This window comes from Sus scrofa, chromosome 7 (genome assembly GCF_054392235.1).
Source record: "Sus scrofa isolate SSC_HxYL_T2T_F1_AM1 chromosome 7, Sscrofa_HxYL_maternal_Yorkshire_Landrace_v2.0, whole genome shotgun sequence".
NCBI classification, from domain to species: Eukaryota; Metazoa; Chordata; class Mammalia; order Artiodactyla; family Suidae; genus Sus; species Sus scrofa.
In genome coordinates this window covers 24650514-24673698 of record NC_139389.1, presented here as the reverse complement: position 1 = coordinate 24673698, position 23185 = coordinate 24650514, and the positions used below count along the sequence as shown (strand labels likewise).

The window sequence follows — 23185 nt, the reverse complement described above, 5'->3', positions numbered from 1 at the left end:
AGGTCACAGACGCAGCTCGGATCTGGCATTGCTGTGGCTCTGGCATAGCTAGCAGCAACATCTAAAATTAGACCCTTAGCCTGGGAAACTCCATATGCCACAGGTGCAGCCCTACAAAGACAAAAAGACAAAAAATAACATAACGTAACATAACGTAACACAGTTCAATGTCTCATTTTCAATTAAGAAAAAGGATACTTCTGTTTTATTAGGTTTGTGCCACTGCAAAAAAAAAATTAATACTGAATTTGATCTTGATTGTACATGATTTTTTTCTCTGCTAGAGAGTGACTTGTATTTGGGGAGTCTGTGTTTAATTCATATTGGCTGCCACAAACTCTGTGACCTTGTGAGAGCCCATAAGTGCAGAGAAAGTGAGTGAATGAAAAAGTGGCTGACACATGGATGAGCAGATGAGCCACTGGTGAAGAGATGCTCCATTATACTCTTAACGTCAAAGTATACAGGCTCACTCTCACCCCACTAATCTTTTTGCTGCCTCTCTTACATCTTTGTTTCTCAAGGTGTAGATGAGAGGGTTGAGTCTGGGTGTGACAACAGTATAAAGGAGGGCAGTGAACTTGCCTCCATCTTGAGAACTTCCTGATGGGGGCTGAAGGTATATGCACATGGCTGGAATGAAAAACAGAGATACAACCACAAGATGGGCTCCGCATGTCCCAAAGACTTTCTGAAGTCCAGCTGTTGACCGCATCCTCAGCACAGCACGGGCAATCGCACCATAGGAGCTGAGAATGAGGATGAGAGGTATGAGAACAAAAACGGAGCTCGTGACCATGAGGGCCAGCTCATTAGCACGGGTATCAACACAAGACAGTTGCAGCAGTGCTGGAACTTCACAGAAGAAATGGTCCACTTGGCCATGTCCACACAGGGGTACCCAGGAGGTAAATGAGGAATGAAGTGCCGAGTTGGTGAAGCCACTTACCCAAGAAGCCACAGCCAACAGATGGCAGAAACGAGGGTGCATGAGGACAGTGTAATGCAAGGGTCTACATACACCTGCATAACGGTCACAGGACATCACCACCAGCAGCTCACATCCTGTGGATCCCAGTGCAAGGGAAAAGTAAAGTTGAGTCATGCAGCCTACATAAGACATGGCTTTTCCTGGGCCCCAGAGGTTGACCAGCAACTGGGGGATGAAGCTGGTAGAGTAGCAGAGATCCAGAAAAGACAGGTTTGAGAGGAAGAAGTACATGGAAGTGTGCAGATGGGAGTCCAGGTATGATACGATAATGATGAACAGGTTGCCTGTCAATGTCATTAAGTAAAACATTGAGACAACCACAAAGAGAGTACTACTTCCACACGAGGCCAATTGGAAAAACCTAGCAGGACAAAGTAGCCTCCAGAAGTTGCATTGAGTTTTTCCATCATCATTCATTTCCTGTTACCTGGCAAAAGAATTACATACACTCAAGATAAATGGAAATACAACTGCCAAAGCAATTTCGAGAAAAAAGAACACAGCCATAAGTACAACCCTCCCAGACCTGAGACTTTACTACTAAGCTACAGTCATAAAAGCAGCATGGTACTGGTACAAAAGCAGACACATACATCCATGGAACAGAATGGCCCAGAAATAAACCCACTCACCTATGGTCAATTAATCTCCAACAAAGGGGACAGGACTATACAATGCACAAAAGACAGTCTCTGCAGCACATCGTGCTGGGAAAACTGGACAGCCACATATAAAACAAGGAAACTAGGACATTTAATCACACCACATACAACAATAAACTCAAAATGGCTTAAAGATCTAAATGTAACAACAAAACCACAAAACTCCAAAAGAGAACATAGGAAAAACACTCTTTGAGATAAATCATAGCAATATTTTTTGGATCACTCCCTATGGGAAAAGAAATAAAAACAAAAATTAAAAGGGGGGACCTAATTTATCTTAAAAGCTTTTGCACAGCAAAGGAAACCACGGACAAAACAAAAAGATACCCTACAGAAAGGAAGAAAAGTTTTGCAAATATGTGACCAACAAGGAGTTAACATACAAAATATCCACAGAGTTCAGGTACAATTCCCTATCAAAAAAAAAAAAAAAAGAAAAAAGAAAAAAGAACAAACAACTCAATCTTAATACGAATAGAAGACCTGAAGAGAAATGTTTACAAAGACATACAATTGGCTAACAGGCACATAAAAAGATGCTCAATTATTAGGTAAGTGCAAATCAAACCAAAAATGAGATATCACATTACATCTGTCAGAATGTCTATCATCAAATAACAACATTTGTTGTTTACAAATAACAAATGTTGAGGAGGAGTTGGGGGGAAGGGAACACTTGCATGCTGTTGATGGGAATGTAAACTGGTGCAGCCACTGTGGAAAGCAGTAAGGAGGTGCATCCAAAAAATTAAAAAATACCTACCACATGATCCAGCAATTCCATTCCCAGATAGACACCCTGAAAAAAACAAAAACACTAGTTCCAAAAAATGCACCTCAGTGTTCATAGGAGCACTATGTACCATAGCCAAGACATGGTAGCAACCCAAGGGCCCATCAACAGATGGTTGGATTAAGAAGATGTCGTATATATACATATACACAATGGAATACTACTCAGCCATTAAAAGGAATGACATACTGCCCCTTGAAGCCATGGGGATGGCCCTAAATTACATTATGCCTAGTGAACTAAGTCAGACAGAAAAAGACACACACTCCACATAAGAGTCACTTATGTGGAATCTAAAAATTAGCATTATTAATTATTCCAAAAAGAAACAGACTCACAAATACAGAAAACAAACTGGTGGTTTCCAAAAGGGAAAGCGAAGGGAGAAGAGACAAATTAGGAGTACAGGACTAACAGATACAAACTATTATGTACCAAATTGATAGGTAAAAAAGATATACTCTACAACACAGAAATTATAGCCATTACCTTATAATGGCCTATAATGAGGTTTAATCTGCAATAATAATGAATCACTCTGCTGTACACCTGAAACTAATATATTATTATAAATCAACAATACTTCAATAGAGAAAAAATTCTCCAAGAACCACAGGGACACACAAAAAAGAAACAGAAACCAGTTTGAAGAGCCTACCACTTTTCAATTCTGAGACAATTAGGCTTTAAGGGAAACTGTGATACTAATGAGATGAAAGAAATAAGAATCCACATTCGTATGAGGAATTTTAAAAGAAAAAATAGATAGTAGAAAAGACAAAGTTATCTCTGTAAGCAGTATCCTAATTAATAAATATAAGAACATATGTGATACATATACACAGTGGAATATTACTGAGGCATGAAAAAGAATGGAATAATGCCACTTAAGCAACATGGATGGACCCAGAGTTTACCATACTAAGTAAAGTAAGTCAGACAGAGAAAGAAAAACACTATCTGGTATCACTTATATGTGGACTCTAATGAAAATTATGCAAAATAACTTATTTAAAAAACAGAAACAAACACACAGATTTCAAAATCATTCTTATGGTTACCATGGGGGAAACCATTGGGGGGAGACAAAAATTGGGAGGGTGGGATTCACACATAAACACCACTGTGTAAAATAGATGATTAATGAGAACCTGCTGTACATAGCACAGGAAAATTTACTCAATTGTCTGTAAAAACCTATACGGGAAAAAGAATGGATGTTTTTACATGTATGACCGAGTCACGTCGCTATATACCTTCAAGTAATATAACATTGTAAATCGACTACACGCCAATAAAATTAAATTGAAAAAATAGAATGATGGGGTTTGAAAAGCATAAACCGATGCTAAAAAATGGGGAATGAAAGTAAGATGAGAAATAGGAACATAGGTTAAAATATCTCCCCACAGAGTTCCCTGGCAGCCTAGCAGTTAAGGATTTGGTGTTGTCAATGCTATGCCTCAGGCTCTATCCCTAGCACAGGAACTTATGCATGCTATGGGTTCAGCCAAAAATTAAAACAAATTTAATTAAATATTTTCCCACTAATTACTTGCTAATTACAAAATGAAAAGCAGTAGCCTTTACATTAGAAAAACCTGGCGGACATCACCATATAGCCAAGTAATCAATGTTAACATCTCCGATGTTAAGACAAACCAACAGCATGTGACTACTGATATGATGCTATGAATAGGACATTATGTTTCAGTCATATTCCTGCCAAAAAATGCACAGCCTGACCTTAACAATGAAGAAACAATGAGACAAACTCACACGGAGACAACTTGGACAGAAGAGCTGGCCTGCACGCTTCAAAAAGATCATATTCAAAGAAGATAAATGAACTGGTCCAGATTAAAGGACGTCAAAGAGACATACTACCTAAATGTCTGCTTCTGAACTGGGAAAAAATAGCTGTTAACAACATTACTGAGACAACGGGAGAAGTATGAAGATGAACTACGGGTCAGATGATAATATTGTATCCATATTAAATTTTCTACTTTGTTAACTATACACTGGTTATGTAACATAATATCTCTGATCTTAGGGGAAAACACTTAAGTATTTACAATAAAAGGATGGGTTGTCTCCACATTAGTCACAAAAAGAGATGATATAGATAGATGAGAGGGAGATAAGGAGAGATGGGTGACGGATGGATACATAGACATCGATGATAGCTAGCTAGATGACTGACAGATAATAGAATAAATATTTCAGGCTGAATGTAAACTTCTGCTGACTCTGGTCAAAAGGCTAATTATAGTTCTTTGTACCACTTTTGCAACTTTTCTGCAAATGTAATATTTTACCAGATTAAAAATTTTTTAAGTAAATACAAAGGTTTTTTTTCTTTTTACTTTTATGTTTCATCCAGATATTTTCCCTGCTGCAGAGAAATAACTTCTTCACTGCTGAATTCTTCTCACTCACCCGAGGGTGATGTCTGGGTAAATAGTGACTTGAACATTTTCTAGAACAGCTACAAAGGAAAATTTCCATGGAACATAATCTTTTAAACAATTAGCTTTAGTGTTCTTTTCAGCATTTTCATGCCATTTCTGCTTATCTGATTATCAAAAACACAATAAATGCAATCCAGATAATCTTACACACAGATAAAAAGATATGATGAACAATATAAACTCATTTATGATTTCAAAATTTTTGACATAGGGTAAAAAATATTGAGCTTCAAGTAAATATTCTTATAGAAAGAACTTTATCTTCCGATTTGTTTCCTCACACTCATAGCTTATTTCTAAACTGAAAATTAAATACACATAGAGATACCAAAAAAAAAGAGAGAGACAGACACAGGCACATCCATTTATGGATACCTGTGATATGAACAAAGCTGAAAACCTTAGTTCACATGAATAGATCTGTGAGGCAGATAGGGAGAACAGTGGTAGAATGCCTCCTAAAGAACATGTACATATCACTATTTTGAAAAGAGAAATTTTTAGGAACAGGAAGGTATAAACTCATTGAGAGAGCAAAGAAGCAAGGAAGGGTGTGGGATGGAGAAAACAGAGAGTAAACTGAATACTAGTGCTTAAAGTTGGAAGTGCATATATGTCTATCACAGGGCTGAGGAACCTGAACAAAGGGCCTGAAGTAAGTTTCATGAAGAATTCTGAATGTTTAACGAAATCATTAAATGGCTGTTCATCATTTAATATATTGTTACCAGGGATCTTATGTTTCCTTTTCTTTAAGAAAAGATACATTTCATAAATAGCTATAACTCAAGTGATTTCTTCGCCTCTTTCATAGGAAAGTTTTCCACTGTATTGTGACAAGCCATTTCCTCCAACCTCACACTCTTCCTTTCTTCTTGGCTCTCTCGCTGAATCTATAGCTTCCTTTTCCTAAAACATTTCTCTTTTCAAATCAGTTAAATTCATGTGTCCTTTAAGAGGCATTTTACGGTGATACCACTGTGTTACAAATTTATGCTCCTTCTTGTGGACTATGAGTGCACTTTGGCGGTTTAAAGCCCAAAGAAGCAATAAATTGCTCTTCCTCTGCCCCCCCCTCACCAAAAAAGGGGCATTTTATCAAGGTTCTCCCCCTGTACTTGACAGATCTATTCATGTGAACTAAGATTTTTAGCTTGCTTCGTATTATAAGTATCCCACCATTGAAATATCCCTCTGTCTCTCCGTGAGAGTTTTGCCTCATCCAAAAATGTCTCATCACTTCTGTTTCCTCACACAGCCAATTCTTTCTCTCACACTTCCTAACAAGCTATGGAAAAAAAGAAAAAAGAAAAAAAGAAATGAAAAAACAGACAAACAAACAAAAATAATAGAGCCACCTCTGGTTACCTCTTTTGAGGTCTCTCACTTGCTCAAGTACCATTCTTAAAAAAGATGTTAGCACTAGATATTGAGTTTCAACAGGAAAGTTAGAAACAGTTTGTCCCCAAGCCTCTAAGACTTAAAACTCTTAATAAAATAATCAGATGTAAGTAGACAAAAGGTAGAAACTTTACAGGTAAGTTTATTTTTTACAAAGGAGTGGGAAAAAAGATCTCTACAAAGATTGTTTTCTTGTGCTGTGGAATGAAATATCGCCTTTTCTTAAAAATAAGACATCAATGGAGGTACCGTCGTGGCTCAGGGGTTAACGAATCCGACTAGGAACCATGGGGTCGCAGGTTCGACCCCTGGCCTTGCTCAGTGAGTTAAGGATTCGGCATTGCCGTGAGCTGCAGTGTAGGTCGCAGACAAAGGCTTGGATCCCACGTTGCTGTGGCTCTGGCGTAGGCTGGTGGCTACAACTCTCATTTGACCCTGAGCCTGGGAACCTCCATATGCTCGGGAGTGGCCCTAGAAAAGATAAAAAGACTAAAAAATAATAATAAGACATTATTTTTAAATGTCCTTATTTTTAAATTTCTATGGAGGAAATAGTGACGGACATGAGTTTCGCCTCCCCATCCCCATATCACTGGTCAGCTGTCTTTGTTCTCATATTAGTCTTTCAATACCCTTACCTAGGGCATGCCTAACACTCAAACAACTCCTTTCACTAAATGCCCTTTCTGTGTCTGTCCATATTCCCTCTCTTTGCCCAGCTGATGCCTCTTTATGTAGGGACCAACCTGATCTCTGGTTTTCATCTCTTTCACATCACCAACATAAAGGGATGGCTGGACAGATGCACCATAGAGTCTAGTCTACTGCATCACACTAGGAAAGCAGAGTCTGAAAATTACTATGGTTATCATGCTACACAACAGAGAATTCTGAGTCTACTAAAAGATCTGGTTTAGCAGGGAAGAGGAGCTCATTAGAGCATTCAGTGTCTCAGGGGATAGACCCCTTCTCCTAGAGCAAATGGAGTTTTATGGAAACAAAAGAATAATGGGACATGCTTTCCTTGACTGGGGCCATTGGGAGGGTAAATCCCAAAGTGGTAAGTAATGCCCTTCAAGGAGCTGTCCTAGTTACAACAGTGTCTCAAGAATACCTTCAACATGATACACTGTTGCCCGAAGAAAACAATGACTCCATAGACCAACCTTCACTGATGAGCATGCTCATGAAGCTGTCTTTATAGGGAGGGGAACAGGTTGCCCTGAAATTTCTTCCCCAATTCCTCATCATGCTAAGGGCCACATTTGAGGAATAACTTGTTAGAGGTGGTCTAAGTGGGGGAATAGAGAGCATGAGACATTTGAAAAGTGGGATACATTAAAAACTAAATTGTACATTTTTACTATTAATTAGAGTTAATTGCCTCTGCCTAACATCTCTAAACGTCAAGGCCAAGTTTAGCCCTGCAAAATATTGAAAATAATCTTTGAAGACCATTCAAACTATAACTCAGAAGGTAACCACCAAAACTCTGAAAACCTAACATAACTATTTAAAATTTCCAAAACATCCTTATGAATAATTTCCCTTGAGGTCTTGCCAAGAGATTTGCCATAATATAGAAAAAATAAAATACGACTATATCCAGTAACTGACTTGTTAGTGTACCAAAAAAACAGTATATGAAGAGTTTATGAATTAAGAAACATTTTAAAATTATGATATTGTTTCTAGCTAATATACAACATCGATAGAAAGAAAATCTGGGTTTGGAAATTGTATTACAATAAGATTACATTTTTTTAGTAAGTGGAGTTGACTTACTAAAAAAGTGTTGAACTAATTTCTGCTATATAGCAAAGTGACCCAGCCATACATATACATACATTCTTTTCCTCATATTATCTTCCATCATGTTCTGCCACAAGAGACTGGGTGTAGTTCCCTGTGCTACACAATAGGACCTCATCACTTGCCCCTTAGAAATATAAGAGTTTGCTTCTACTAACCCCAAACTCCTAGTCCATCCCACTCCCCCCTCCCCCTTGGCAACCACAAGTCTGTTCTCCAAGTCTCTGAGTCCGTTTCACTTTTGTTGATACGTTCATTTGTGCTATATTTTAGATGGCATGTATAAGTGATATCATTTTAAAAATTGTGATTTTTAAGAAAGCAATTGTGTATTTTGCTTTCTGTTTAAGAGAAGTACCAGAAAACTGTCTTTATGTGTCCTTGGTCCTGATTGTTGTACAAATTCAACAAGGAAAAGATACAAACATTTTCCACAGTGCTTAGTACATAATTACTCCATACATGTGAGCTACTATTACCATCACGGTGAATTTTAACTTGAACTGATATTTTAACAAACAATTCTGCTTTAATTCTCTGTTATGCTTTATTTCAGATACTTAAAATATTACACACACATAGAAAACCTATATTCCCACAACTCAGAATCATCAACTCTTACTTTTGTCATATTTATTTCCAGCATTTTCTAGCACATAAAATATCACAGAGAAAATCAGTGTCCTTTCTATCACTCCCTGACCCAAAACCCAACCCAGAGGCAACTACTATTATGAGCTTGGCATGTATCATTCCAGCTCCGTTCAATGCATATCGAATATTATGCATGTAATAAATATTTAAATATTGATATAATTACATGGCTATATATTCAGAGTTTAAATTTTTCTATTGGGGGGGATTTAAACAGGGATCCGATACTAGCAGAATAACCCAGCTATCAAAAGGTGGGAAATGTCTGACAACCTGGGCTAGAGCAGTTTGTATCAAGCACCAATATTCATACTTTGGTCACTAGATTGTAGGAGAATATTTAGCTCCTGTTAATCCATTGGACGTTTTCTTCTGGACCCCAAAGGTTGACCAGCCACTGAGGGATGGGGCTGGTGGTGTGGCAGAGATCCAGAAAAGAGAGGTCTGAGAGGAAGAAACACATGACTGCATGCAGATGGGAGTCAGGGTACGACAAGATAATGATGAACAGGTTGCCTATAATGTCATCAAGTAGAACACCAAGATAACCAAAAAGAGTATTACTTCCAGATGAGGCCAATTAGAAAAACCCAGGAGAACAAAGTAGCCTCGAGAAGTTGCACTGATTTTTTCCCATTGTCACTCATTTCTTATTATCTGGGGAGAGAGTCCCAGAAAAACACTGATTGCTTCAATATAATACGATGTGAAAGTGACTACTAATTATTTTGATGACTACTTTTTTAATTCTAACAAAATTTTAAATATGAGTAGTTCATATTCATAGTATACAGGCATCACATATTTGGCCCCAGGAGTACATCTCACTTGAATTAATATCTCATTGTGCATACAGTCTAGGATAGCAGTGATCTATAATATAGGCTATTCATCATATTTCGCTGTTGATTTACTTTTACTTTTGTCTTATATTACCTTTTACATTTATTTATTTTGCTTCCTAAGTGTTCCATAATTAACAAAAATAGAGGCAGACAGGTCCATTGCAATTCCTCAGAGACAGAACCAAACTATGTCCTGACCCTCTTGTTACAAGAAAATATGTCTCAGGAGAAGGGAGGCACGATAAAGATTCAGAACAAGGAGAAGAAAGGAAGTGAAACATATTCATATTCCTTCTTTTCAGGATGAGAAACGTTCAAATATAGTATCATGTAATCAGCACAACCCTACACGCTTGTGTGTGTGGAGAGAGGGCATTGCTGGGAAGGACATAATGCTCTCTCTGGAGACACAATCTTCCTGGCATCAGACACGGTCCTGACGACAATAAAAGCTTCTCAGTGCATAGCCTTAGAAGTGAGGGCTGGGGAGCTTTACATCCTCTGAACGTGGGGAGGTTAGAAGGAGAGCATGCAGACAAAATCAGGGAGTGGCTCCTCAAAAGCAAATACCATCTACTTTTTTTCCTCAAAAATGATGATTGAAGGTATGTGATATAACTGAGGTCTTAAGAGTGCTGTGGAAGATGGTGGATGAAAGCCTGAAAATGAATAGCCAGCATTCGAAGCATTATTCAGTTCTGGACATTGTTTTAATCAGTTAGTTTCTCCCCTCTCTGAAGACCATAAAAATTTCCTCAGTTTGCCAGTATCTCTGTCATAAAGGATAAGTTGTGACTTATGCTGTAAGTTGTTCTAAATTAATTATTTCACAAGAATTAGATACAGCTCTTGTTGTTGGGTAATTGGAAATGCCTGTATCACCCTGTACATGTTACACACATCGAGTGCTAAAATAGTTTCTGCTGGGTTATATTAAGGCATCACTCAGCTAGATATTAGGTCCTCGATGAAATAACTACGGATAAATGGTGGAAAGCAATGGGAAATCATCTCTGCCATATTCAATGGCCAGTTTATTTAAATTGTACCTATGATTCAAGCATTTTAGAAATGACCATTTCAGAATAATGGAGACTAATATTTACTGAGTTTTTCTTATATTCCAGGCACTGCACTAAGCATTTCAGGTAAAACATCTAGTAATGTATCACATGATTTCCTCTGGCCAATAGGAACTAAAGAAACATTTCATCATGACAATAGAGACTAATAAAGGACTGAGTCAGTTAAGGAACAGTTCTAGTTATGTGGAGCTTGCTCCAAATGAATCACTTCTGCTGGGTTATTTCCAAAGCAGAGCTGTAGACAAGGTACATGTCGTGAATCTTGGGCTGGGTAAGCTGGCACATGAAGAAAGCCATGAGCTATTGAAATGATCTTGTCTCTTTCCTCTATTTACTTTTTCATACATCCACCTATCACTGAAACTCCATCTCAAGATTTAAACCTGCAGAATCTTGTCAATGTTCAACGGCCACTTGATCTTTCATCACATTGAGTAGGCATCTACAAACACGGTGTATCATTGGGCATGAAACTCCTATATCTTTAGATTAGTATCATGGTGCATTATTTGGTTGATGGCTGATTCTTAATATAGGTTATTTTTATAGACTGGCAATATTAGAGAATACTGCATATAGTGTCCAATGAGTTCATTAACATGACATTTCTAAAGGGCAAGAGTTTCTGATGGTGATAAAGTGCATGTTAATTTCTTATTTTGTCTTTTGGTTTCTTTCTTTCTTTTTAGGGCTGCACCTACAGCATATGGAAGTTCCCAGGCCAGGGGTCAAATTGGAGCTGCAGCTGTCAACCTCCGTGACAGCCACCGCAAGGTAGGATTCAAGCCACATCTGCAACCTACACCACAGCTCACAGCAACGCTGGATCCTTGAGCCACTGAGCGAGGCCAGGGATCAACTCCATGTCCTCATGGGTATTAGTTGGGTTTGTTTCCTCAGTGCCACACTGGAATTCCAGGCACTCCTTAATTTCTTAGTTTGAATTCACAGTTGCCTCTACAATGTTGGCACATTAAAACCAAAGCAATTCAGCAAGAAAGAGGAAGGGCTTCATCATTCTTCCTTCACACCAACATGACAAATCAGAAACTTTAGCTCAAGAAAATATGTACCAGGTGAGAGACAGAGAATGTTCATGCCCAACTATACTGCCTGAGATGCTCCTTCCTGCATACCCCTGACACCTGCCTTGAGCCTCTCGCACCCTTTCTGTAGGCAATGATTAAAATTAACCATTCTTGGTGTGTACATAAAGCTGACCTCTACTACACCGATCTTAGGTCAACAGACAAAGGTCAAGATGGAGAGTAAATCCAGAAAACAGGAAGAGTACTGAAAAAAATCAGATTTTACCTGGTGTAGAATTATTCCAAGTGACAGGGAGGGAGGAGAGAACTGAACAATTTTGCTTGCATTCTCACCCCCAGGGAGACCTATATATTTATTTCTATATGATTTAATAATTATTTCTAGACAGAGTATCCGTCTTTGCCTTTTTAAATGTTTAGAAGCACTCAGAGATCTTCACTATCTTGGATGCCTTAGATTTTCAGCTGTCTCTGAAGTTTACCAGGTTTTAAAAAGTACTTACCACAGGAAGTCTTTTTAATTCACCCTGTGGGTCTAAGACTATCACATGACTAAGAGCAGGCATCAGCCTTTGTGCACTCAGCCCGCACTGTGGGCCATCCACCAGTAGGTGTCTCTCATTCCCACAGCCCCTGACTCCAACGCACAACATGGACTTCTGCTGTCTACAGTCTAAACAGGAGCAAGATATTTAGGAAAAGAAATCTTTGCGATGTCACCAGTTGCGAAAGAGTCACGCATTCTCCTTTTGTGGTTGGGATTTCCCCCTCAGGCCTGCCATCAGAGTCACTGAGGAAACTGCAATTTGTTTCAGATACACAAAGACAGAATGAGTAAGATACACATCTTTACACTTAAGCAACAGAACAGATGACAACTCCACATCCAGAATTTTCTATGCAACTGCATAGGCTATATTAAGAAGTCAGGACAGCAAGAAAATATTTTGGGGAATTCCCGTCGTGACTCAGCAGTTAACAAACCCAACTAGGATCCATGAGGATGCAGGTTCAATCCCTGGCCTCTCTCAGTTAAGGATCCAGCATTGCCAACATCTGTGGTATAGGTCGTGGATGCAGCTTGGATCTGGTGCTGCAAGGGTATGGCTATGGCTATGGTGCAGGCCCAAAGCTACAACTCCAATTGGACCCCTAGCATGGGAAACTCCATATGCTGTGGGTGTGGCCATGAAAAGCAAAAGAAAAAAAAAAAGAAAAGAAAGAAAGAAAATATTTTGGATTAAAAAAAAAAAAAAGATAAACGATTGTCTCTGTTTTCTTTGCCACAACCTTAACTGAATTGTGGTGCCACATGGAAAGAAGAAATATTAAATTGTATTCATTAATAGCAAAAAAGGGAAATGTTTCTAAATGCTTTAATATAAGTGTAAATGCATTATAATAGAATACCAGATGTGTGAGCACATTTTTCAGCATTCATAGATGCTAAGGATCCCCGTAATCATATAATGTTTGTTATTTCATATTTAACAGAATTCTGAACCAGTCCGTTTATTTCTGTTTTTTCTTCCTTCTTTGTTGAATCCAAGACCTACAACAGCAACTGAAAAATACTTTGAAAATATGCTGAGCTCAATAAATACTTGTGAATAAATGAGTAAAGAAAGCAAGTCAGTGGCTAAAGAGTAGGAAAGAAATAGGTAGGTATGGGAGGACCTTATCTGGTAGTATTTGACAACTGGTAAAATGAAGGGATGAGAGAATTTTACTAAACTTTTTTCCATTTCATGCCTGCTGACTAGATTATTTATAACAAATCAACTAGGAGAGTGAACATGGAATAGGATTTGGTTTCAAGATGAGGGTAACTTCCAAACTTTGAATTTTAGAATAGCAGAAATCTATCTCTCTGACTCACGAGAGCTTGTTAAGAGTAAGAGAAAGATTCAGATTTCTATGTGAAAGACTCTTGATGATGACCTTGCCTTCTTTTTTTCAGGCATGACCTTCAATTGTTCCTTGTGGCAGGACAACAGCATGTCTGTCAAACGCTTTGCCTTTGCCAGATTCTCTGAGGTCACTGAACAGTGTTTCCTTTTGTTTACCCTCATCCTGCTCATGTTCTTAGCATCACTGACGGGCAATGCTCTCATAGCCACTGCCATCTGGACCAACCCGGTCCTCCACACCCCCATGTACTTCTTCCTGGCCAACCTGTCTCTCTTGGAGATTGGCTACACGTGCTCTGTCATACCCAAGATGCTGCAGAGCCTTGTGAGCGAGGCCCGAGGAATCTCTCGGGAGGGGTGTGCCACACAGATGTTTTTCTTCACATTATTTGCTATCAGTGAGTGCTGTCTTTTGGCCGCCATGGCTTTTGACCGCTATATGGCCATATGCTCCCCACTTCACTATGCAACACGAATGAGTCGTGGAGTGTGTGTCCATCTGGCAATGGTTTCTTGGGGAGTGGGATGCATGGTAGGCTTGGGCCAGACCAACTATATTTTCTCCCTGGACTTCTGTGGCCCCTGTGAAATAGACCACTTCTCTGTGACCTCCCCCCTATCCTGGCACTTGCCTGTGGGGATACCTCCCATAATGAGGCTGCAGTCCTTGTTGCAGCCACCCTTTGCATTTCCAGCCCATTTTTACTCATCATTGCTTCTTATGGCAGAATTCTAGCTGCCGTGCTCAGCATGCCCTCACCTGAGGGTCGCCAAAAAGCTCTTTCCACCTGTTCTTCCCACTTACTTGTAGTAACACTCTTCTATGGCTCAGCATCTGTCACCTACTTGAGACCCAAGGCTAGCCATTCACCAGGAATAGATAAACTCCTAGCCCTCTTCTATACCGTGGTGACATCCATGCTCAACCCCATCATCTATAGTTTACGGAACAAGGAAGTCAAGGCAGCTCTTAGGCGAACTCTAGGCAAGAAAAAAGTATTGGCTCATAGGTAGATACCAGAGGACCACAAAAATTGCTCTTTGAAAAAGATGTAGAGTCAGCCTAAGAGGAATGAGATTGAGAGAGAGAGAGAGAGAGAGAGAGAGAGAGAGAGAGAGAGAGAGAGAGAGAGAGAGAGAGAGAAGAAAGAAAGAGAGAAAGAGAGAAAGAAAGAGGGAGAGAGGGAGGGAGGGAGGAAGGAAGGAAGAAAGGAAGGAAGGAAGGATGGAAGGAAGGAAGGGGAAAGAGGGAGGGAGGAAGGAAAGAAGGACAGAAGGAATGAAGGAAGGAAGGAGGGAAAGAAGAAAGAAAGGAAGAACTGTACTTGTCAATCTCTTTTGTAAGAACCTTCTTGAATAACAGTGATTGTTATTTTGGAGATACCTCTGTACTCACAGTTAAAGTTCTCATTACCAAATTCTGGAAGGAAGTTGGCTACCAAAGAATTTTAATAGATGAGTCCAACACTAGACAGATTTCCCAAAATGTTCCCATTTAGGCTAAAGTATAGGCTAAAAGGACAAATTGCCAGATTATATCTCAGAAGCCTAACAAGTTCTCACTCTAAACTCTTCAGTATTTTCTAGCCCCTGAGGGGTCCGTATGACTTCTGTGGTGGTCACTGGGGTACTGCTTCCACATATGTGTGTCTCACATGGCTCTTTATGCCCTATTAGCTCTGTAATGTGCATTACTTCCTTCCATAAAAAGGTTTCAAAATTCTTCAATCTTAATTATTGGTACACAACATAGAGTTAAATAGTTCCTTTTTGAGTTGTGTGTACTATAAAAATATGTAAACATCCAAAAAAAGAAAATTATTAAAATTTAAAAATAATCCAAAAAGTCCCTGGTTCATCCCAGGTTTGGGCACCTAAAAAAACAAAAAAACACATCAGAAATATCTGTTGCAGACTATTAAAAGAAAATTAGGGGAAATTTTCACCAAGATTCCTCATGGTGAAAACGTTTTTCAAAAGAAGGAGAACTCCTATTTAAATTCAAGGATGGAAGAAGAAAGCTGAACTAACACTAAATAATATAAATAATTTTAAACATTTTCAGGTACAGATTGACATAGGTACAGATGAATCCTGACCAAATACATTTGGAAATCATCCGAAAACTTGCTCTTAAGATAAATGGACATCGTTATAACACAGTCTAGTCGCTTGAGGCATCTATAGGAACATTACCTTGGCTTTGAACATTTCGTTCTCAGGAGGTGCTGTGATCTATGAGAGATTCTCAGCTACCCACATAGCAGTGGGTATAGGACAAGGAATGGAGAACTGTGACAGCTACCGTGACAACCTACAGCATAGGATGAATGAGTTCTGGGGATCTAACACACAGCATTGTGACGGTAGTTAATAACACTGAATTATGTACTTGAAGTTTGCTAACAGAACGGATCTTAACTCTTCTGACCACACACATACACAAAAGATAACCACATGCTGCAACAAATGTGCTACTTAACTTGATTCTGGTGGTCATCTCACAATGGATACATACATCGAGGGATATATATTTGATATATGTATCATCACATTATACACCTTAAGTCTTCACAATTTTATTTGTCGATTTCATCTCAATAAAGCTGGAAAAGAAAAAGAAGATGTGATAATTCTACAACCAGGGGATAGTAGTGATGGCTACTAATGACCAAGCTGTCTGTTTTGCCATATATGCCCATTTTAGCAAAAGCTGTCTGATTCACTGAAGACCGAAACTTAATACATTGTGGTTTGTATTTAGATCTATGTGCCGTTAATAAAGGATAAAAATAATCTGAACATGCAAAAAATAACTAATTAACAATTATGCTGCAGAAATAGGCAGGAATTATCTGCATGCATTAGAGATTATTATTTATAAATATGTTGATTAATCAAGAAAAATGAATGATTTTTAAAAATTAAAGCAAGTTGGGAGTTCCAGTCGTGGCTCAGCAGTAACGAACCCCACTGGTGTCCATGAGGATGGAGGTTCAATCCCTGGCCTCACTCGATGGGTTAAGGATCCAGCATTGCCATGGGCTGTGGGGTGGGTCACAGACACAGCTAAGATAGCCCAGTGCTGTGGCTGTGGCATAAGCCAGCAGCTGGGACTCCAATTCAATTCCTAGCCTGGGAAATTCCATATGCCCCAAGTCTGGCCCTAACAGCAACAAAGAAAAAAAGAAAGTTAATAAAGATTAAGATTTTACAGCACAATCCTTTTTGTTTCCCTTACTAATTTTGATAAGTTTTATAGTCTTCAAAAGATCCAAAACCGGACAATTGCGTGTAAAATAGTAAGATTAAAACATTTCTCCACATCCTATACAAAAACAAACTCCAGATAGATTAAAGACCTTAATGTAAGTCCTGAAACCATAAGACTCTAGAAGAGAACATAGGCAGAACATTCTAATGACATAAATCATAGCAATTCTTTTTGGATCCACATGCTAAGGCAAAAGGAATAAAAGCAAAAACACACAAATAGGACTAATTAACCTTAAAAGCTTTTGCATAGCAAAGAAAATGATCTACAAAAAAAGACCACCTCCTGAATAGAAGACAATACTCAAGCCTATATGACACAATGGATAAGGGGCTAAGAGCCAAAATATATAAAAAGCTCATACAACTCAATATCAAAAAAACAAACAATCCAGAAATGGGTGGAAGATCTGAAAAGACATTGTTCCAAAGAAGACATATACGTGGCTATCGGGCACATAGAAAGATGTTCAGCATCACTAATTATTAGGTAAATGTAAAACAAAACTACAATGAGATATCACCTCATATCTACTAGAATGTTAATAATCAAAAACCACACAAATAACACATATTGGTGAGGATATGGAGAAAAGGAAACCCTTGTCCTTTCTTGGTAGAAATGTAAATTTGTGCAGCCATTATGGAAAACATTACGGAGATTTCTCAAAAAACCAAAAATAGAACGACCACATGATCCAGCAATTCCATTTCTGGGTAGATACCTAAAGAAAACAAAGACATGAATTTGAAAAGATACAGGCACCCTAATGTTCAGAGCAGCATTATTAATAATAGCCGAGATATGGGTGCCCACTTAGTGTGCATCAATACTTGAACGGATAAAGGAGATAAAGAAGAAATATTGATGTGACATATTTACAAACACTCCACGCTATCATTTATATATGGAATCTAAAAAATAAAAAAAATGAACGTATTTAAGAAAACAAAAACAGATTCACAAATGCAGAGAACAAACTAGTGGTTCCCAATGCAAAGAGGGAAGAGGGGAGGGGCAAGATAGGGGTATGAGATTAATAGATACAAACTACTACCTATAAAATAGATAAGAAACCCAGGTTTTATTGTCTAACTCAGAGAATTATAGCCATTATCTTGCAACAATTTTAATAGCATATAAGGTATAAAAGTAGTGAATCACTATGCTGTACACCTGAAACTTCTATAATATTCTGAGACATCTGTACTTCAAAAAATTAATAAATAAAGCAAAAAGAGAGAGCACTAAAAGTTTTGTGGATATCAGAAAATATAGACATAAAGACAAGAATTGTTATTACTGTCAAAAAAATTTTATAATGTTACATTTGATCTATCCATCCAGAAGATATGGATAGATATGGCATCTAATAAAAGACTGCCAAAATACATACCATGAAAAGTAACAGAACTAACTGGGGAAATAGATAACTCCACAATAACTGTTGAACCTCAATGCCCCACTTAAAACAATGGATAGAACAATTAGACAGACTATCAGCAAGGAAAGAGAGATGTGAACAATATAAACAAAATAAAACTAACAGACATCTACAGAACACTTCACCCAACAAAAGCAGAATATACATATTTCTCATTGCATATGGAATATTCTACAGAATCGATCATTGGTCAGGCCATGAAACAAGTTACAATAAATTTAAAATGACTGAAAGTGGAGTTCCCACAGTAGCTCAGTGGTAACAAACTCGACTACTATCCATGAGGATGAGGGTTCGATCCTTGGCCCCGCTCAGTGGGTTAAGGATCCGGTGTTGCTGTGAGCTGTGCTGTAGGTTGGGTAGGCCTGGCAGCTGCAGCTTCAATTCTATCCCTAGACTGGGAACTCCCATATGCCATAGGTGCAGCCCCCCCAAAAAAGGTAAAATGACTGAAAGTATGTCCTCTAAACAAAACAGAATGAGATACAATGGATAACAAAAATGTTGAGAAACATGAGTACAGAGAAATTAGACAATGCACTTCCAAATAATAAATGTCTCAGAAGAAATTACAAGGAAATTACCAACTAATTTGGGAATAATAAAAACAGAAACAAAACATACCAAAACATATAGAAGGCAGCAAAAGCATATCAGAGATTTGTAAAAATATGTATCTTTTTTAAATTATTGATTTGACAATTTCTGTGCCATCGAAAATGTGTGTGCATGTATGTCTATAAAAATCATGTCTATAATAATAATTTCACTAGAATTTTTGAGTTACTACTGTCATAAAATTTACATCTTTCAGAGAGAGAATTGGAAAGTAAAATAACTTAGAAACTACTCTTTTGATGAAACTTAAAAGATTATGCTATAGAGAAACTGGGAAGTAAATTCATTTTGGGTATCCGTTCTTAGAAGGGATCTTTAAGCTCAAAACTGAAAGACAGGAAGGAGCTAGCCAGGATGAAATCAGGGAAAGAGCATTTTATTTATTTTTTATTTATTTATTTATGTATTTGCCTTTTTGCCATTTCTTCGGCCGCTCCCACGGCATATGGAGGTTCCCAGGCTAGGGGTCCAATCAGAGCTGTAGCCACCAGCCTACACCAGAGCCACAGCAACATGGATCCGAGCCGCGTCTGGGACCTACACCACAGTGCACAGCGACTGGTGTTAACAGTGCTGGTTCCTTAACCCACTGAGCAAGGGCAGGGATGGAACCCACAACCTCATGGTTCCTAGTCGGATTCATTCACCACCGAGCCATGACGGGAACTCCAAGAGCATTTGAGGCAGGAGAAATGGTGATTTCAAAAGTTCTGAAGCATGGGAGCTCCCATTATGGTGCAGCCAAAATGAATCTGACTAGGAACCATGGGGTTGCAGGTTCACTCCCTGGCCTCGCTCAGTGGGTTAAGGATCCGGCACTGCTGTGAGCTGTGGTGTGGGTCACAGACATTGGTCAGGTCTGCCGTTGCTGTCGCTGTGGCATAGGCCAGCAGCTATAGCTTCAATTTGACCCCTAGCCTGGGAACATCCATATGCCGCGGGTGCAGCCATATAAAGACAAAAAAAAAAAAAAAAAAAAAAAAAAAAGGTTGTGAAGCATGGAATGATCTTGGTCCATCTGTAAAAGGAGAGTTATATCAGCTATAATCCCAGCATAAAATAGTTGGCACGCTCCACCTGGGAAAATGAGGGAAGTTGAAAAAAGGAAGTATCAACAAAGGCATGAGAAGGATTTAGAACCCCAACAAGGGGCATCTATATGTGTACTGTAGATGTACTACCCTGGAACTAGCCACAATGGACGTCTGTCACACACCCAAGGCCTGAAGCAACAAAGTGGGGAAGTGGTACTGGAAACCAGAAAAAAAGAAACCATGATACACAGCTATCTCCAAGAGCTATGACTTTTGCTTGAGCAATATAGGCCATCTCATGTGTCCCAGCTGAGAGGGAGCCAAGGGAAAATAAACCAAACTAGCTGTTCTCTCTTTCTCTAATCCTCAACTGGTGACCCCCATTGACTATAATGGAAGCTATATATCAAGGACACCTTTTGATTCAGACTCTTGAGTAGAGCATAGAGTACAACATACACAGTGGGATAAAGAGTGGATCTGGGTGAGGGATGAAAGAGAATGAAATATACCCATCACACTTGTAAAGTGAAACAATACACACCCACATGATACTAGTGGTTTCCTTTACAGAAAGGACAGTGAGATTATGGGCCATGGGGAGAGGCTGTTTAAAGGGAGATGTATCTATTTGTACATGTTATTCAGTACATTTGAACTTGCTTTTCAAAGTAATGTACTCATGGATTATGTGGATAACTTTTAAATCTTAATGTTGGTACACAAATCAGACTACTATTATGTGGGATGTTATGTGTTTGTGTGTGTGTGAGAGAGGGAAAAGACGGGCTCTTAGTCTTGATATTAGGAAATTATTAAATATTTTAAGGATTTTTACTGTCATTTTATTCTTCCTCACTGGAAAGACCACTTATGGTTCTTTCTTCTCTCTTCAACTCATCTTTGTGTCCCCTTATTTATTGTTTAAACCCAGAAATATTATACCTTATTTGAGAATTCTACAAATGAACAATGTAAGATATTCAAGAAATTCACACGAAATTCTCCACAACCTTCAAACTAGCTTTGGTCTAACTTAACTCTATTTAAAATTGTGGTCCAACAACTACTAGAAAGAGCAATTAAGAAAGCAACCCCATATACCATTGCATCAAAAAGAATAAAATACTTAGAAATACATTTAAGCAAGGAGGTGAAAAACAAGTTCACTGAAAACTGTAAAATACTGATGAGGAGTTCCCATTGTGGCTCAGCAGAAACAAATCTGACTAGTATCCACGAGGATGCAGGTTCAATCCCTGGCCTCGCTCCCATGGGTTAAGGATCCTGCATTGCCATGACCTGTGATGTAGGTCACAGATGCTGCTCAGATTTGGCATTGGTGTGGCTGGGGCATACGCCAGCGGGTACAGCTTCAACTCGATCCCTAGCCTAGGAACCTCCATGTGCTGCTGGTGTGGCCTGAAAAAATAAAATAAATAAAAGACACTGAAGAAAGAAACTGAAGAACACACAAATAAATGCAAGTATATTCTACACTCATGAACTGGAAGAATTAATTTAAATGTCCAGAGATTCTAGAGAAGGATAAAGATGTCGAAGGGGTAAGACATTGTACTCACCTTCGCCGAAAAACACATCAAAAAAAACGTATCTACATGTAGAACAGTTCACAAAGACCATCTACTGAATGCTAGCAGAAAAACTTAAACCTCCAAAAAGGGCAAGAAACGCTCCACATAACTGGGTAGAAAAAAGCAGGAGGAGAGAGAGAGAGACAGAAGGAATCAGGACAGGAATAGCACTCCTGAGAGGTAGCTGTGGAAGAGAAAAGGAACCCACACCCTGGGAGGCCACCTTATTGACAGGGAGATCAGCAGAGCCGAGGAACTTCAAAGTCTCTGAGAAAAGCAGAGCAACTGGACTAAGGAGGGCAAAACAGAGTGAGAGCCACACAGACCATCTGCACCAGTGCCCCAGATGGCACAGCCCGAGACGCTCGGGCGGAGGCTGGTCACTGAGACTCAGGCTCCAGAGTTCAGTTTGAGGGAGACGACTAGGGTTGGGTGGGTGGAGACAGCCTGAAGGGCTAGGGAGTGGTGCACCACAGGACAGGGAGCCGAAAACCACAGGCTGAGGAGCCGAACCTGGGAGGAAACCTAGGATGGAGGAAACCACAATTGGAAAGCAGTCACCTGAATAAGCCTGCACATAGTTCTAAAAACCAAAACAACACAAAAAAGCTACTGTAAAAGCACTGATAAACACAAGGAACAGCAAAAAGATATATATGAAGATGTTAAAAAAAAGAAAACAGGACTACACAATCATAGAATGTGGGGAAGGAAAGTAAGAAAAAATAGATTTTTTTTTCACAATGTGTTTGAGCCTATATGACTATCAGGCTAAAGCAAACAGATGCGGGAAGGGGTTAACATACTTTAAAAATAGGGCAGCCACAAATCAAAACCAAACATCACATTCACAAAAACTAAAAAGAAAAGTACTCGGGCAAAAAATAAGCAGAAATCATCCAACCAAAAAAAGAAAGGAAGAAAGGAGAAACATAGAATCAACTGGAAAACAAGAATTAAAATGGCAACAAATACATATCTATCAATAATTACCTTAAATGTCAGTGGACTTAATGCTCCCATCCAAAGACACAGGGTGGCAGATTGGATACAAAAGCAAAACCTTCAATCTGCTGTCTACAAGAGACTCACCTTAGGGCAAAGGACACAGAGAGACTGAAAGTGAGAGGATGGGAAAAGATTTTTCATGCCAATGGACAAGACAGGAAAGCAGCAGTTGCAATCCTCGTGTCAGACAAAATAGACTTTAAAACGAAGGCCATGAAGAAAGACAAAGAAGGACACTACTTAATGGGAAAAGGATCCATTCAAGAAGAGGATATTACAATCATCAATATAGATGCCCCTAATATAGGAGCACCCAGATACCTACAACAAATACTAGTAGACAAAGAGGAGAAGTCGATGGGAATACAGTATTTGTAGGAGACATTAACACTCCACCCACACCAATGGACAGATCCTCTAGACAGAAAATCAATAAGGCGACAGAGATCCTAAATGACACAACAGAAAAATTAGACCTAATTGACATTTTCAGGACATTACATCCAAAAAAATCACAATATACATTCTTCTCA

General features: G+C 38.9%; 1 protein-coding gene and 1 pseudogene across 1 annotated transcript; one reads left to right on the top strand and one right to left on the bottom strand.

Annotated features, from left to right (window-relative positions):
• Nucleotides 1-475: 475 nt before the first annotated feature.
• LOC146401385 (olfactory receptor 2J3-like) lies at nt 476-1408 on the bottom strand. The gene has a single exon (XM_084970492.1). It carries the CDS (start codon nt 1406-1408, stop codon nt 476-478), a length of 933 nt encoding a protein of 310 aa, XP_084826618.1.
• A 12323-nt stretch (nt 1409-13731) lies between these two features.
• Nucleotides 13732-14693, top strand: LOC146401384 (olfactory receptor 10C1-like; annotated as a pseudogene).
• The last annotated feature ends 8492 nt before the right edge of the window (nt 14694-23185 follow it).